Genomic DNA, 17,285 nt, shown 5'->3' with positions numbered 1-17,285 from the left:
CCCCCCCCCTTTTTGTTTTTTTTTTAAAAACTTTTTTGGCTGACTTAGCTAGCAGAAAAAGAGACAAGTTCAGAAATGGGGAGAGTTTGATTTGATTTCAAATTGACTGAGAAAATTTACATGCAAATGACCATTTAAAATAACAATGTTTTCCAAAATGTACAGGGTTGATCTTCATACAAAACCACACAAACTATCTTTTGCAAACCAGAAATCTTCTCAGGTTAACACAATAAAGACATTGAGGTTTTATGTTTGCGCTTCCTATGTCTTAATTTACTTAACTATTCAGGGGCATGGTTTAATGGGCATGGTGGTGTTGGGTTAATGGTTGGACTTGATGATCTTAGAGGTCTTTTCCAACCTTAATGATTCTATGATTCTATAAAGTCAGCCAAGGAGACAAAACAAAGAAGTGTTCCTTTATAGCCAAAAATCAGTAATATTGCATCCACTGCTAAGCCCTGAAACCACAAAATCGTGGAATGATTCAGGCTTGAAGGCACCTTATCATTTGGCCCAACCTCCTGCTCAGAGAGTCCAAGAAAGAGGGTCTTGAACCAGCATTATTAGTGTTAGTAAATTATAACCTGTTAGTTCTCACTGTTCCTTTAGTGTTGATATTAACTACTAGGTTGTTTTAATAGTTTAATGACTACAGAGAATGAAGCAAAGAAGAAGGAGCTTTCAGAAATGACAAATAACTGAAAAAAATCTTCAAGGAGCAAAGAGCAGAAAGAATCCTAAATTCTTACCTTGCTGAGCTCAATATATTTCTTTGCTTCCCCACTTGCACAGGCTACTGATGGTTTTTTACTCAGCAAAGCTGCTTTACACCCTTTGATTTTAAGGGAATGATATGGAGGAACAAGTGATCCAGTTTGTGTCAGCTTGGACTGGAACAATTGATTGACGACTACATTTTCACTGGCTGGGAAAAAAAGAAGAAATTAATGCATGAAGATAAAATACAGGTTAGAAAATTATATATATTGTATTTGGAAGTAAAAAGACATACAGTAGGAGATACAATTAAATAAGTAAACTTAAAACAAGTGGACAAACAAATAAACTATTATATTATGTTAGTTATCAAAGAGCATTCAATATCTAAGGATGTCAGCCATCAGTAACAGTACTTTTAAACACAATATGGGAAGGGAGGAAAATAAAAAAGGCAAGGTGAAGGACAGAACTGTAGCAAGCTGGGTTCACATTTCTCTACATCAAGACTACACTTCCAAACATTTACAGAAAAAATACAATGCCATACATATGTTTGATGCAGTGGTGACAATTAGTACAAAAGAAATAATTTCCAAGAGGTGTTTTTAAAAATAAATACCTGAATTTTAAGACAGATAGGATACTTTATACTAATGTCAGTCAAATTATCCTTTATGAGATTATGGTCATGGGCTCTTTAAGATGATCATGGTAATTACATGCTGTTTGTACTGCCACAGCACTGACAAGTATTAAAAACCTGTTATGTGATCCATCCTTAACCATCCTTAATTTTTATTGCTTTTTTTTAAGAACTAACAAACTGGCATTATGATCACACCCATCATGTGAATAAAACAAACAAAAAACAGAAATATGAATGGGATAAGCATTATAAATAATGTCATTAAATTTATATATTTACTAGATGCTTAAATGCAATAGATGTGTTTCACTTTTTCTGTGGAGATTACTATTTCTTACTTAACAGGAATAAGAAAATTATGAGGAAGATAGTAAAGCAGATACTTGAAACAAGTTCAGCACAATCAGCGAACATAGTAAACCTCCATATTTTAAAATTATGAATAAGTGCAATAAGTAGCATTAGGAAAGGCATTAAAATTATGTCCTTCAAATTAAAACAGATAAAACCTCTGTCAATAGTCTCTCCTGATTTATTTGTCGGACACGTATGTTCCACATTCTTACACACATACGTAAATTACTTTAATGTTGTTAGCATATTTAAAAGTTTTGATTAAGGAAACTAAATTCAATGAAATTCAAAGGAAGCGTGCACTTAAGGTATACGTCTACATAACTTATGAAACTGACCCTAAAGGAAATATGTCACTGACAATTAGGTTTTAAGCCTAAGTCACTTAAAAAAGAAGAAACATAGCCCTTAAATGACTTACATGTTTGTAAATATTCTGCCTTCGGAATTTTTTCATTAATTGTAATTGTTATTATTATAACTTCTTAATTATATATACACTCACTCTCAGCATATCAAACATTTTATATCCAATCCAATCCTCCGTTCTTCCCTTTTAACAGTTGCATAGCTGATTACACAAACAGCAATGAAAGTGCAAAAGGAGACTATGTGAGAGGATGGAAGAATGCTCTGTCTTGTAGAACATGCTGGAAGTTGCCATACCTTCTTATACTCTTTGACAGATTATCATGTAAATTCCAAGTAGTGACAACTGGAATGTCTCTAAAACTATAATCAATAGGATTATATTCAAGATAATTCTTCCATTTCTTTCTTCATCCTTAATGTACACTGTTTGCCTTTAAAATGCATCAGTTATTTTACTAGGGAGTTCAGCTAATTTCACAATAAAATTGCCAAAAAACAATACATTGTAACAGCGGGGCTGATTTGGAAGACAAATATGACCTCCAAAAGACCTCTATTTCTACGGAAAGAAATATCAGTATATAATATATTAGGTGAAAGACTCTGCAGTAGTTGGAGAAAAGACAAAAAACATCTCAGGATACACTGACATTTCCCTGAGGAAAATGTTTTGTTTTTCTTCACAGAAAGGGTAAAGGATAGAGGTTTTTGATAATCTAATTATGAATCATTAATTAATAAACTGGGATGCATTATTATTAGGCATAGTTACATAATATGCACATGGAAAGGTATTAAATTTTGTATTTCAATGGACATTTGTGTCTATTCACTGAAAAACATAAGAACGCCCACAAGTTCCTGCTTTTAGAAAGGTACTCAAGCAGTGAAGCACATCCCACTGCAGTCTCTATGATTTTGGGAGCCTTATTTCCTTTCCCTATTTTCTGGGGTTTATTTTTGTTTTAATTAATACTCAATAATTTCTTTAAGTCATACTCATCTATCACACTATACCTTCTTGTTCTTTGCATCACATCACATGACGAAGATGCTTTATGTTCATGAATTCTAAAAGCTTTCTAAACTAGAGCAAATTTCAAATAAAGTGTACATACTTCAAAAAGATGAGGGTGATTTTTTTTTTACTGGGAATAAAAAATGTATACATTTCTCTTAAAACTAAAATGAAAATGACATGTCATAATGTCTTGATTTCTAACAACAACAGCAACCACAAAACCATTTACTTACTTTTCATTACAAATACGAGATTTTGTGAAAGGGAATCTTTATTTTTTTCTATCGCACCAGCAATTTCGTAAGTAACCTATAATAAAATATTGTGACATCATTAGTAATGACCAATGCATCTTTTAAAAATCTTACAGCAGTAGAAATGAAGCTATGGTTTTTTCCACTCAACAGTTAAAGGCTGGCACCAGGTAGTGTCTTTTGTTCCTTTCTTAGTGCAACAATACTAACCAGAAGAACTGGTTGTTGAACATTGTATGTCTCTGCAAGTACACAGAAATGTCATCAGACTGATTCTAAAACATTTCCACAATGCAAGATTTTGAATCAAAAGTGTAGTGTAGAGCAGAAGACAGTGACCTAAACATCATTTTCCCTGTAGGATGAGCGAGTGGCTCCCAGATCACAGACCTTGTCAACGGGAAACTGTCCACAGACCGTGACAAAACGCTCGTGGAGCAATCTGAGTCCCAGCTCACACTCAAGACAAGTTCCATATGTACTTTGGAGGCAAGTTCAGTCTATAGGTTATGTACAGATCCCATTTACCTTTCTAACAACTATGCACATAAGGATTTTGGACTCCCTTAGTTGCCTGATGTCGTAATTTCAAGAACAGACAGTTGGAGTGTCACTCCATCTGTCATCTGACTGCAGATAAACTCTAACACATGGGGTGGCCACTCTGAGAAGTGAGCAAAGGCTCAGAAGGCTCTAGCCAGAGTTCTTGCGGGTACATCCAAAATGAAGAAATATGACCACGTGGCTGTTTTAACATTGAGACTCTATGCCAGGAGACACTGTATAGAAAAACAGCACTAAGACCAAAAAGCAGTCACTGAGCCCGGGGTTTTTTTACTTTATATGGGGATGGAAGACAAACGACTTAGTTAATTTACAGGCTTTAGATATAAACAGCTCTGGCTTGCACGGTAGTAGAACCAAAAGAGAATTTTTAAGTTAAAAAGGAAGAAAATTATAGTTCTTAGTACCTCCAGGATTAGGCAGATGCTTAACGGGAACTTTTTAGAATACAGTTTGGTTTTATTTACCTTGGGACCATGTTTCTATCTAAAGTCTTTTTAAAGTTTTTTATTGGATCTATATCTTAAGCCCCTTAGATATTTGGGGAAATTTTATCCTTGTATATTTAATAAAGCTGTAAATATATAATTAAGATTAGTAATACTAATCAGTGCATTAATTTTGTTTTCCATTGACTCATTTGACAATTATGTAATGCTATCTTACTCATGAAAGAGATTATATGACTTGGATGTGTATAATCTGTTATAGTTAGTGATTGTCAAATGATGTAATTAGTATGGCATCTGACATAGAAAAGGTATAACAATAGAATTACGTTCTTTTCCATGACAGATGCAATGTTATACAATTTTCTAATTGCATCTCCTAAGAATATGCAACATAGTTAGCAAACTATTAGAATAATTTAAGTATACTATTAAATGCTTTTAGTGTACTTAAAGTAAATGTTCTACCATGCTGGTCCATAAAAGATAATTAACAGAACTTATTTGACAAATCCATAATGCCAGTTCCTAATTGAGTGTCTTAGGCCTTGATTAAATTAGAAGAAGAGAGTTAGTATTGGTGGGAAGAGTAGGTAAGTATAGCAGTGGGAGATACTATATTATGATTAAGTGCCTAGACTGAAACAGGAAGAAGTTTCAGTACTGGTGCTGGTATAATACATCACCAACTTCTAGAACTATATTCATAAGACATCTCTCATATCACATAAAATACATAAAAGTTAGCAGGATTCCCTTTTATGAAGAAATTGCTAACTCTCTAACAGTTCTCACATAGACTCAGTAAATTGATTCACTGCCTAAAGACATGAAAACCGATTCAATGAAATGGCACTCGAGGGTTCCGTATTCATTGTCAGTCCCACAGATGAGAAAAAGAAAGAAGTCCTCTTCAAGCTGGCAATTTTGTTAATTTAATCCTGCCCTCATCAGAGATGCCAACTTACATAGCACTTTGCCTAAAGCACATATATTTCCCCCAGTTTTCTTCCATTGGGTTTCTAAAGTAAACCTGGCCAAAACTCTGCACTGATTGGCACTCAAGCACAGTGGATAGTTATTCTGAGGAGACAAAAACCAAACAAATATCATATGATTCAGACAGGAAATGTGCACTGGCTTAGATCATGGTTCCAGTATTATAAAACATACTCCTTATTCTCACTTCTACTTATTGCAGCTGTTCGCTCTATCTTGCTTTACATGACGAACTCTTTGGGGTAGAGAGTATGCAAACCTACATGTCTGTGTTAACCAAAGGAAACAAGATCTTTAGATACTATCTGAACTAGTTGAACTATTTTTATTAGAAAATAAAATAGTGTGCAGTTCCACACTGCATTTTATTTCATTAAAACAGATTAAAACAAGAAAGGGATTGGATTTGCTTTCCTTCTTGACTTAAGTTCAGAAAGGAAGAGAGCTTAATCTAAGCACAGTGGCAGTGGGGCAGGCCAAATGTTCATCTAGTCCTGGATATTTTGGGAAAAATATTAAGGAATACTTCCACTCTGCCTCCCACCAGTTCCCCTCTCAGCGTCCAGGGCTCTGCCCATGAGGGAGCTCTTGACCTGCAGGCTGTATCTCATCTTTGTGTTTAATATCTCTTGACTGACGTTTCCTCCTTGAGTCTCTGTTTCCAGAACTCATTAACATTTTTGGCATCTATAACACTCTGTGGGAAGGAGTTTCACTAGTTACTAGCTATGCGAAAAAACACTTAATTTTATTTGTTTTGAACCTGTTTTCTAGTCATTTTAAGTCAGCATAGCTGGTCTTAATATCACGAGAACTAGCAGATACAAATAAGAGGTGAAAAAACAACACCCAGAGAACAGGAGGCTTACACACCAAATGTGCACAGAGCTAACTTTGGGAACTGCACGTTCCTCTTCTCTTCTTACGTACTCTTGCATCTTCAGTTCATTAATTATCCTCATGCCACTCCATTGTACATCTTTTCTTCTGAACTGAAGTATCCCCCCTTATAACACCTGACTTTGATAAGGGACTTTATCTAAGTTTATTGGATTTCCCAATATACTTTATCAGCAGGGCCACCTTTACACCTAATTTTCATCAATTCCTTCAAACACTCTTTTTTGTAAATAGTTTTCATATCTTGTGATAGGCCAAAAACACTCATGGTTAATGGCAGATCCAGCGGGAACCCTAAAACAGGCTAGAAAAATGCCACCTGGAATATTAAGGTTGGTTTGGCTGCATTCACAGTTAAAACGGAAAATTTTACTATATTAGTAACAAAATGTAACTCAGAAACTCACAGTTTTGCATGTGTTGTTAAATTTAGTTAATAAGAAAATAATCAGTTCATATAGTTAAAAGAGAAATTTTTGAGAACATGTCCAAGGACAATTTCAGTGCACAAAGGGTCACTTGTAGTTGTTAATTTTCTGCCAGTACTTAAATGTGAGTGATATCATTTAAATGCTTGAATGTGCCATTTTTTTTAGGATCACTGGGCTTCTCACCCTCCCAAAACAAGTCTTGTTAAGCAATGAGTGAAGTAAATGATTTTATATAGTCTGTAAAGTCTATTCTAACACTGTGATAGAAATAGTAGCATATTGAAACCAGCAGATATTTAGAAATAAAATAGGAAGGTGGGGGAAAGTATTCTATTATTTTCTCCTGTAAGTGAAAGTCCAAAATCAAGTCTACTTAAAGAAACAGAGAGAGAGAGAGAAAGGGAGAGAAAGCATTCCTATCTTGTCTGTGTGAAAAAGAGAATCTTTGTCAAGTAACCTTTATAGGCCTTGCTATAGCTTAGACTAGACTGATTTGATTGTTATGTCTGGGGATTCAGCCTGGGGAAAAAATAGAGAAAATGAAAGCATCCTTATTGATTAATCCATCTCCTTTTGTCTTTTGATTTAGAGGTTCAGTTTCAGAGTCTGCCTGGGATATATAAGGCATTTCAGAGAAGACTGCCTTGGTGAAGGTGAGCCGACAGCTGAGAGGTATTTTTGAAATGCACATAGCTGAGAAATGGAACAGACATTGAACTACACTTAAAGCACATTATGTGCTCTGGTTTATAGAGCAAAGAAGTTGGTCCTTCCGTCTGATCAGTTTATTACAGTACTATAAATCAAAACAGTGGCAAGGCAAACAGCGACAAGGGGCTTATCTGGTTTTTAAATTCACGTATAAATTTAAACTGCAGAAAGCTTAAATTATGATGACCTATTATTCAGATTACATGAACAATGGGGCAAATAGCTCATTATCTCGAACACCGGTATGTTAAATACCACTATTAGGTAAAGCTGCGTCTCTTGGCATTGTGCTAAGACAATATATTTCTGATTTACTTATTGATATGTTAATTCTTCCATAAAATTAAAAAAAAGAACTTTGAGTACTTGAGAAAGTTCAGTGATGGAATGTTATTCTTCAAAGATCACGACTATGAGAACGGCTGACAGTTCAGAGATATAATTCATGTGAAGCTCTTTGTTATGTGAGAGCCCACAATGTAAATATTAATGTTATCAATAAACGTACCTAGAAATTCAGTATTACACATTCTTAGCATAGTTTCAGCTGATGGTCAGATGCATTGATCAACTGCACCCATAAAACACTTTGCTTCTGCAAGGTAAGCTTGCAGCGTGCAGCGTGGAACCAGCATGCCTCTCCTCTCTCAGTGCTGCCAGGCAGGCAGTCTCCGTGAGAAGCAGCTGAGAATACCCACATTCATGTTAGGCATCAGAAACAAAGCAATACCCCAGACAAGCAGAATTTTTCCAGAAGAGATCAGACTGCCAGTGTTCAGGGAAATGTGTTAAACAACCTCCAGATAAAGCTTTCCACTAGGATTTTTTTTTAGTCATACAAAACCTAAATCATTCTTTTCTACCTTCTGCCTGAACAGAACAGATAAGCTTTTTGTTTTATAGCACTCAGATACCAGACATTAAATACCTCTTAGAAGAGACTCATAATGTGTCAAGGCATTGTAGGATTCTGTTCAGCTGCAAAATTAAAACTGGTAGATAAAGTAAAATACTTGATATGATAAAGTACTAATGTTCCCAGTGGTCTTTGCTAAGCCACTATATGTGTTGATATAGTTAACAACTGCGTCATATTGCTCATGCAGAAAAAGAGAGATTTAGTGTTGTGCAAGCATAATAGTAAAATTCAAGACAAATGAAGAAAAAGTTGTTTTCTTTCTTCCACAGGATCATTCGGTCACATTTGTGTAATACAGTATTCTCTCTCAGCTTCCACTGAAAAATCTTGCCCCTGTGTTGATTTCTTCTATGTGCAGAAGCTTACTTGTGCATACTGTTTTCCTCTTTTATTCCATTTTCTTCATTCCAAAAAAGTAAAGAAAATAAGAAGAAATCAAAGGTCTTTCAGAATGATATCATACATACAGATTTTCTTAAAGTATTGCTTCCACCAGAAAATCAAGTATGGATTCCAAATTCTTTGGGTTTTTTCCTTTACACATTACTCTGAGCCTCTTCTCATAGGCCTTCCTCATCTCACTTTGACCTCATGCTTTCTTTTTTTCACTTCTGACCCGTTATCTCTTTCTTTTTCTCTCAGTATTGGTTTTTTTTGGAATGGTCTAAGGCTTATTAGGCTTGAATCAATAATATGGCATGTGTAGTCCTAGGAAAACCTACTGAGCATAAAACATAAGGGAATGGGCGATACCTGACAATGCATGACTACAATCAATCAAAAAGACTTGATAGTGGAAGAAAAGATAATTTTCCTATGAGTATCCTGACACAAAATGTTAAGGTATGAACATGTTAGAGGTCTTTAAAACTGCATGGACACATCTGTATCAGCTGTAATTCTCTCATAATATAAAGCTAGAGATATCAGTTTTTTTCACAAAAGGTTGTCTGTCAATCTCAATTAAATATACAAAAGTAGGTCTCTTCAGTGAGGCAGTATTTTTAATAGCTGCATTTTCCAGTATAACTGCACTTATGAGTTGCTAAAATAGCTACTGTAAACCTCTGAATACAGATATGAACCCAATTCTTTTTGGACTTGGAGCTACATACATAAACTACTGATGAAAAGGAGCCCAAATTACAAGGGGCTTGAATTATGAGATTCACACCAGGGCCAACACAGAATATTAGCTTTTGTTTTTCTCTAGATGACTCGGAGTAGCAGCTGTTTCACATTGGCTGTGAACTACATTGCAGTTGCAACTTTTGTTACCTAGAGAAATGAGGATGTCTGCTTTCACCTTCTAACACAGAGCCTGCATTCAGTGTGACTTCCTCCACAAACACCAGCCTAGACACACCACCTGAATATAAATGATTAAGCCTAGCAGTGAAAAATTTCACGTTCAATTATCTGTCACATTTTACTGGTAATTCTTTTTCTACCCTCTGGGTCTGATTCATCTTTCAGTTATACTCAGGTAAATAATGAAAAGCTTTACCAAGTTAAAGGAGTTACAATCAGTGAAAAATTGTGGTGAGAACAAAATCAAGCCCCCTTGTTTTAAATTTGGGGATCTCTGAAGGTATCGACGCAGAGAAAGATTGCTTTATACTTCACTTACTTTAGACTCATTTAATTGATATCAGACTATAAAAATGGCTCTCAAAACCTGCCAAACTATACTGTTACTTTATAGATGAAATTCTTATTTTTGAGTGCCAATAAAACCTGATATATTTAAAAGCCTGATCCTTTAACAATTTTCATAAAGCATAAATCACAAATGACTTCTATAAAAAGCTACTAAATGTAGTAATAGCACAATCTAAAGAACAGCATCAGCAGTTTTAAAATTCTAGCTTTTCATATTCAACTTATCAACTTATGAAGACATACTAATCTCAGAATAAACTCAATTTGTGTCATTACTTAATACAGTAATGCTATCATCAGATTTTATGTAAATACATATCATAAATCACTGGAAATTTCAATCTAAGCTAGCTAGACAACAGTTCCATGAGATATCAAAAATGCAAGTGGCTTTAAGGATTTTGCTCAATCACTGTTAAAGTAAGGAGAGTTAAGCACTTGCATGGGTACTTTTCTGGTTTGGCAGGGCCGAGCATTTTACTGTCATAAGGATGCGAAGAACAACCTGACTGCCTGGAATAGTTCCTTGGCCAATGTAAATCAAAGGATCTCCATTGACTTCAAAAGAATGTGTGAATTTACATGACCTGGAGAGCTGTCTATTTGTTCATACTTTTAGATTAAATGTCATTACTATTATTAGGAAAAGGTCAAACCAAGTGTCTATGTTACTAAAAAAAAATCTAAACAACCATGCAAGTCTAAAACACATGTTAATGAAAAGTGTACTCCTTACCACTCACAGTTTAACTTTCAGACCTAGGCACCTGAAACTTTGTTCTTGACAAATCTTCCTACGGAGTGCTTCTTCAGAGAATAAGACAAACATTTTTTTCATTTTGAAGAAATGTGCTTATTATTCTGGTTGTGATTTTAATGCAGCCGCCTTGCTGCTGCTTCCGTGTCAGTTTTTTGGTGTGTGGAACCTTTCAGAGCTATTGTGATAAATTTGTATAATCACAACAGAACTCCAGGAAAAAATATTTACCTAACAAGCATAGAACAGATTTATAAATGAAATTTGACATATGGAGTCCACAGTCAGTTCTTAACTATGTCACTTTAAGTGCTAATAAGTTTCACAAAATCTTCATTGTGCTGCTATCTAACCACTGCATTCCCACATTCCTACTGAGAAGTCCCAATAGTGGAGGTATTCAAACCATTTAACTTTGGCAAATAATTTTAGTCTAAGTAGAAGGCCTTATGATGAAAGAAAAGCCTGCAGGGAGTTATTCAGAGTATTTAGTTTAGGAATTTAAGCACTGCCTAAATAGTCTTAATCCTTTCCATAATGACCACATTTCTATCATTGGGCAGGAACAAATTTGCCTGTGTCAGAACACTACTCAACACTTCCATCGACTTCATTTCCAAATGAGGAGCCACAAAATAGACCTTTCTCCATTTATATTGCTGTAAAGGACCCTGATCTGGTTAAAGAAGCCTAAGCGTGCACATTCCAACCTCTCATCTGTTCTGGAGAACTCAGGGCATATAGTGTTACCTTGAGATATGACAGAGTCAGCAAGTCTTTTTTTGGTGACTTGGAGACAAGTCTTGAACACACCTCATAAGAGTACCCACTACCAATAGTTGACTGACTGGGTGTTCAACAGCATAAATCTGTTCCACCTAAAATATTCATCATAGCAGAATGTGTGTCATCCAGCGCCTTTAGCAGCATGGATTAGAGTTATTTTTCTGGTGTTCTTACCTTAGCAAGCACATAGAACTCCCTTCTGAATCCAAACTGATTTTTTTAGCTGCATACCAGATAAACCCCCTGCATTTGCTACTCAGAAAATCATGTGAGGAAAGGTTGCTCTAATTATCTCTCACAATAAGCAGCAGCAAAGCTATTACATTTGTTTTAGAATTGTAACAGGCATTCTAATCAAAAGACTTTAATCTTTAATTCTAATCACAGCTGCTCAATTTCTTGATCATCAAACTCATCTCTTCTGTCGCTTAGGTAGAGAGAGGAGCATCCAGGTATCAGTTGTCTGGTTATACTGAAGCACCTGCAGTTTCCACGTCTTCCATGGAGGATTCTGAAGTGATTAGGTACGTATCACATGCTGCCACAATTTAGGAGACACAATTAGGTAGCCCGAATCCCGCCAAATATGATACAGACTACAGATTTTATACACTAGATATTGCATTGAGATTCTAAGCTGTCCTCTGAAAACTCATCACTAAAAAGTGAATTGTTATTTATAGCCAGGAGTTGGAGAAGCCATGCAGAATTTTGTTTTGTTTACTCTTTTTCATTAACTGTGTGTAACCAATCATTCAAACAACTTACCCTCCCAGCATAATGCATAACAGTGAAGGTGGAGCCCTGATCCTTTGGGGCAAGGTTACCATTTCCATCTTTTGTGGAGGAATATACTGTATTTGTGTCTGACGTATCCAGGTAAGACTGAATGCGTTTAGAAAGGCTTTGTTCCACTGACCAAATAGATTGGCTTTCTTCATCCAGCATCGACAAAAAGCCTGATGGTTTCTGAAATGAAAAATAGATTTTTCTCATTTTATACAGGAGCAATAGAATTTCAGTTGTTCCTTGTAGAGTAACACAGCTTGTAATTTAGTAAACAGAAGCATGTATCACCTCAAAGAAAAGGAAAAAATGGTTAAAATATTCTGGTAAGTCTCCAAGGCTATGCACATCAGATAATTCTGCAAGAAACATAGGGAGTGATATTTCAGTTGCCCAAAAATGGTAACTATTGATGATCTTTTAGGAAATTGACTTGGCTACTTCCTTCTTAGAAGTTATACTCCAGAAACTAGCTTCACGCACAAAAGAAACTGTCGGGCTTACAACAGAGACTCGTCAGTCCCACAGCTGCATTAACGACATGGCATGGTACACAGATGCTATATGTGAATCAGTACAGGCAAGGAGTTTCTGTTACATCTTGTTCAACCCTGGACTGTTAGAAAGCTTGTTAGCCCTTGAGCTGTGAGGGCAGTTGTAACAGCCCTCTCCATGGCCTCTTTGGACCCATAACCTTCTCTACAGATTCATAAATCAGAAAATGCAGGCAAAAGCTTGTATTAGTCTAACATGCAGAGACTGTGTATAAATATACATGGTGTAAAATGGATCTGAAAACTACCTGAAAGAAAAAATCCAAGGCTGCAGTATGGTTACCAGGAGAATACACCGTTTCCATGGCAACTCCCTCTTGTACACATTCTGCTTGCTCTTGTAGGAAAAGCACTTCATTGATGTACTGGTGTATCTTCTCATTGGTCATGTTGACACACAGCTATTGTAAAACGAAGGAAAAATGAGTATTAGAAGTTTACTGGATAATTCATCGGTGTAGGTTTTACTGCACGTCTAATACTGAATTTGATGAAATGTCAATCCACAATACGTTATCTCTCGGCAGCCCATAGATAGCAAGACCCGAGGGAAATTTACATTTTAACAGCTATTAGTATTAAATTGGGAATAAACAGCTTTCTGCCTGCACAGTTCATTGTGAATTCTACATAAGAATATCAAATACCAGCATTATCAAACATAGAGCAAATTTACACTATTCTATTGATTGAAGTGGGGTAACTCTATGTATAAACCGGTACACCTAACATTCCTCTGCAGTGTATACTCAAGAAGACTACACAGATTCAATGTGCTTTAAAAAAAAAAAAACTACATATTTGGGTAGGATCCTGACTCTGTAGTTCGTTCAACATTAACAAAGACATTCAAACTCTGCTTCCACATATAATGTCACTGAAGTCTAAAGCAGTCTCAGAAGAACTCGTTGTGTTTTGCCCAAGTATATGTTATAAAACACCTAGGGACATTTTACTAGATGCTTCTCTCCGTTTTATTGATATTCTAAGGGAAGGTTGGCAAGAAAACATCTTCAATAGAAAAGTTCAAAGTTTGGAGAGATAAATAATATAAAAGGCTCTCAAATATTTTCTTTGATTGCCTTTTGCAAAATAAATAGTTTAATAGGAATCTGATTTTCAGTTAAAAACAGGTGGGAGTTGTATCAGCTTATTTTGGGACCTTTCGTATTTTACTCAAAGCTCACAATCTGCAAAAAAGTAAATATTTAATAACTTTGTGGAATAAATGTTTTAACTATTTTATTTATATTAAAGTGGAAATTTTAGTGGAAAATTCTAAAATCTCCTCCAATGTTATACTATCACTAGAAAGAAATTAAGAAAACAGAAACTCCTAAAAGTGTGGAAGAACCCTTTATATGAGGAATGATGCAAGGAATGCTTGCATGCCGTCTCTTTTCAGACTAAAGTAGTCAGATATTTGTTTTGGCCATAAACTATATCTTCCATGAATAAAGTGTGTAAAAGCAATTCCACCAACAAGTCATATTAAAAAATATAAAATATTTAGATCAATCATAAAAGTATATGGCTTAACATTCAGATGAGGGAAAAGAACCCAAGTAATGTGTAATAGCTGCCTGAATTTTCCATTAACACCTCATGCTAGTATAGTCAACTTGCACTTGCTATACAATGAAAGAGTCTAGTGTGAATAACAGTAAGAAGAAATAAAACAAAACCCCCATTTTATAACCAAATGTCTGTTATTAACTGTCTTTACCAATGCATGATAGTGCAGACAAAAGTCAGCTATTTTTTAAAAGCGGGATTTCTAAAGATTCAGATTGTTATCTCATTTTATTACAATGAAAGTATACAACTGACTTACATGATCTACTTATTTTATGGAAAAAGACAGATTTTTTAACTTTGTGGCAGGCAAAATATGCTTTACTGATCACTTTTCGTATTCTAATTCTAATTACAAAATCTTTTCAGAGGCTTCTTAACATTATTTTAGAAGGCAGGCATAACATTACAAGCTTATACTTCACAGGATATGTAAAGCCTTAAAATGATGCACACTGTGTATATCTTTATTTGCAAATGAGTTGTTTAGAGAACCATGTCATTTAACTTTACACAAGTATATTTTACCATAAGAAAAGTTGACAAAATCACTATAAACTCAAGTTTACTTTTTATCATATGCCAATTTCCTAAAATACATAAAAACAATAAATGTATTTGAGGACCTGACTGTGCAGCAAAATTACTAAACTACACAATTCAAGCTGAAGGGAAAGACTGTCTTAGTCATATCTTAAAAAGATCTGATAAATAGCATTGATTTTAACTGCCAAAAGTAAAAGGCATAGTATTTTGTTAAAATATTCATACATAACATGCTGGGCTGGTAAAGAAAAAAAAAACATTTATAAATTCTACTGATCAGTATATTATGGCATACACTGGTGTCCTTTTTAGTAATATAAGCAATAATGTCATTCAGACTGGCAGACTTGCCATAATGACAGTAAGGTTCTGCAAACCAGACCAGAAAGCAAGCTCGAGCGCTTATACAAACTGCAAGCTGCTCCAAAGCTGCTCTCTCTAGCAGTGGCTGTGAGTAACAGCTCTGCAGAATGACAACCAGGAGACCAGCCAGGGACTGCTGAAAAGAAAGGCATTCTGATCATATCTTTCTCCATTTCAATGTTTTATACAACCTGCTGGGAAAAGATAATAAAATGAATGTTTCAAATTAAAAGCTTGATACAGGTTGACATAAGAATTAAAACAGCTGAAAAGTAGAAATCAGATGAAAATGAACTATACTAGCTTTGCTAACCCAATTTCTTTTGCTCCATGTCATATGAAGTATTATATAAAACAATGACACATTTTCTGTCCAAAGATATGAAAAATTCAGAAAACTACATTTTTTTAAACATGTATTTAATTGCACCCATGAAAATTAGGTGGAAATGCAGTGGTAATAAAAGAAAACACAATGAAATTTTTACCTAAATGTTGTGGAAATAACTTTAAGCATTGTATATTTGGTTTACCTTGCAGCATTACTCAGCATTACCTATGGTACTTTTTGTCATTAAACATTGCTAAACTGTTCTTCACATGCCTCTTATTAGCTCCATTCTATGTCTCTTCTGTAAGAAATCCTCCTTTCTATCTGTCTTCCTTTCTAATCCTAACTCATTACCATGTCTCAGTGAAAACAAATACACTGTCTATTTATCCAAGTCTTCATTAAAAAGTACTTCTAGAATATTATTAAAAGAAAAAAAAAATTTCTTGTTCAAGTATTTAAACAAACAACTTGAAGTATCATCCAAATTGTAGAATTTGGAAAATAATATAGTGGCATTTGGTAAAAGCAGTAAGTATTCATCACATCAGACAGTGTTAGCTTGATCTCTCTTTTTTTACTACATTTGACCAGTTAGTACTATTAAGTATACTCCAAATTCAAATTTAGAAGAACAAAATTATACTGTACTCGGAAAACAGAAAAGCACCTACGACTTATGAAATTTTCCTGCTCTTCACTTTATATAAATAGCTATTTGAAAAGGCATAGCCAAAAAAAAAAAAAAGGGAATTTGTGAAAGCTTGGTGACTGTCAATCAGTGAGGGAATGATGGATGTAAACACCCTTTGGAAAGCTCATTTACATCCTTTGGTCATGCAGAAGGATTAGCTCTCTCAAGGGATGCGTATTCAGAGCATGGAGTAAAGCTTACAGCTATCATATCAACACATCTATCAAGCCGTATGTTATTGGCCAAGACGATGAAGCTACAATGCCAAGTTTAATTTGCAAGGATGTGCTCTAGCATTTCCCAAAAATGCAATTCTAAGATAGTGGAAGGCAGAATCATCTTCTATCTACTGAGGTTGGACTCAGAAAATATTTTAAACCTAAGGTTGGTAATCACTTATTTCTCAGAAGTATCTTGATCACTCTTCCTCCATGTATCTGCTACCCAAACATCTCCACATTCTTTTTTTTATGTAGAGTACCAATCAGAATATTTTTAATGAACGTATAACAAAACCAGAACCCATTACATTTATTCCTTTGTCTTATAGGGGCAATAGGATCTAATACAGATTTCTTGTTTTCCATACAGCTCCAACACAAATTCAAACATAGTCCTCCTGTCTCTCTGTCAGAAGAAATTTATTTCACTGGGAACTCGTCATATCTGGGGTCAGTTGCCATTAGCAGATCTGTGGTCCTCAAATAAAGTAAAACAGAACCCAGTGCTATATTAAAATTTCATTATGGGTAGCTGTCACCTGAAAAGCCTTCCACAAAGGAGGGTGTGAAAAGCCCTTCCAAAAGGGACACAATTTCAATCCAAAGTGGAATAGTCCCCCACCTAATTTTGTACATATAAAAGTATTAAACAAATGAGCAACCA

General features: G+C 35.0%; 1 protein-coding gene across 1 annotated transcript in view; it reads right to left on the bottom strand.

Annotated features, from left to right (window-relative positions):
* MYO16 (myosin XVI) overlaps window positions 1-17,285 on the bottom strand; it is a gene marked incomplete at its 5' end in the record, with an annotated part of 141,922 nt that overhangs the window by 46,524 nt on the left and 78,113 nt on the right. Inside the window, 4 exons of the mRNA XM_009585881.1 lie at window positions 756-931; window positions 3,353-3,428; window positions 12,320-12,520; window positions 13,140-13,292. Of these exons, the coding sequence (XP_009584176.1) occupies window positions 756-931; window positions 3,353-3,428; window positions 12,320-12,520; window positions 13,140-13,292 (606 nt within the window). The remainder of the gene's footprint in view (window positions 1-755; window positions 932-3,352; window positions 3,429-12,319; window positions 12,521-13,139; window positions 13,293-17,285) is intronic.

The sequence above is a fragment of the Fulmarus glacialis genome, unplaced genomic scaffold (assembly GCF_000690835.1).
Source record: "Fulmarus glacialis isolate BGI_N327 unplaced genomic scaffold, ASM69083v1 scaffold5389, whole genome shotgun sequence".
In the NCBI taxonomy this organism is placed as follows: Eukaryota; Metazoa; Chordata; class Aves; order Procellariiformes; family Procellariidae; genus Fulmarus; species Fulmarus glacialis.
Note: the sequence above shows the minus strand (reverse complement) of the source record. Positions and strands in the feature narration are given on the sequence as shown.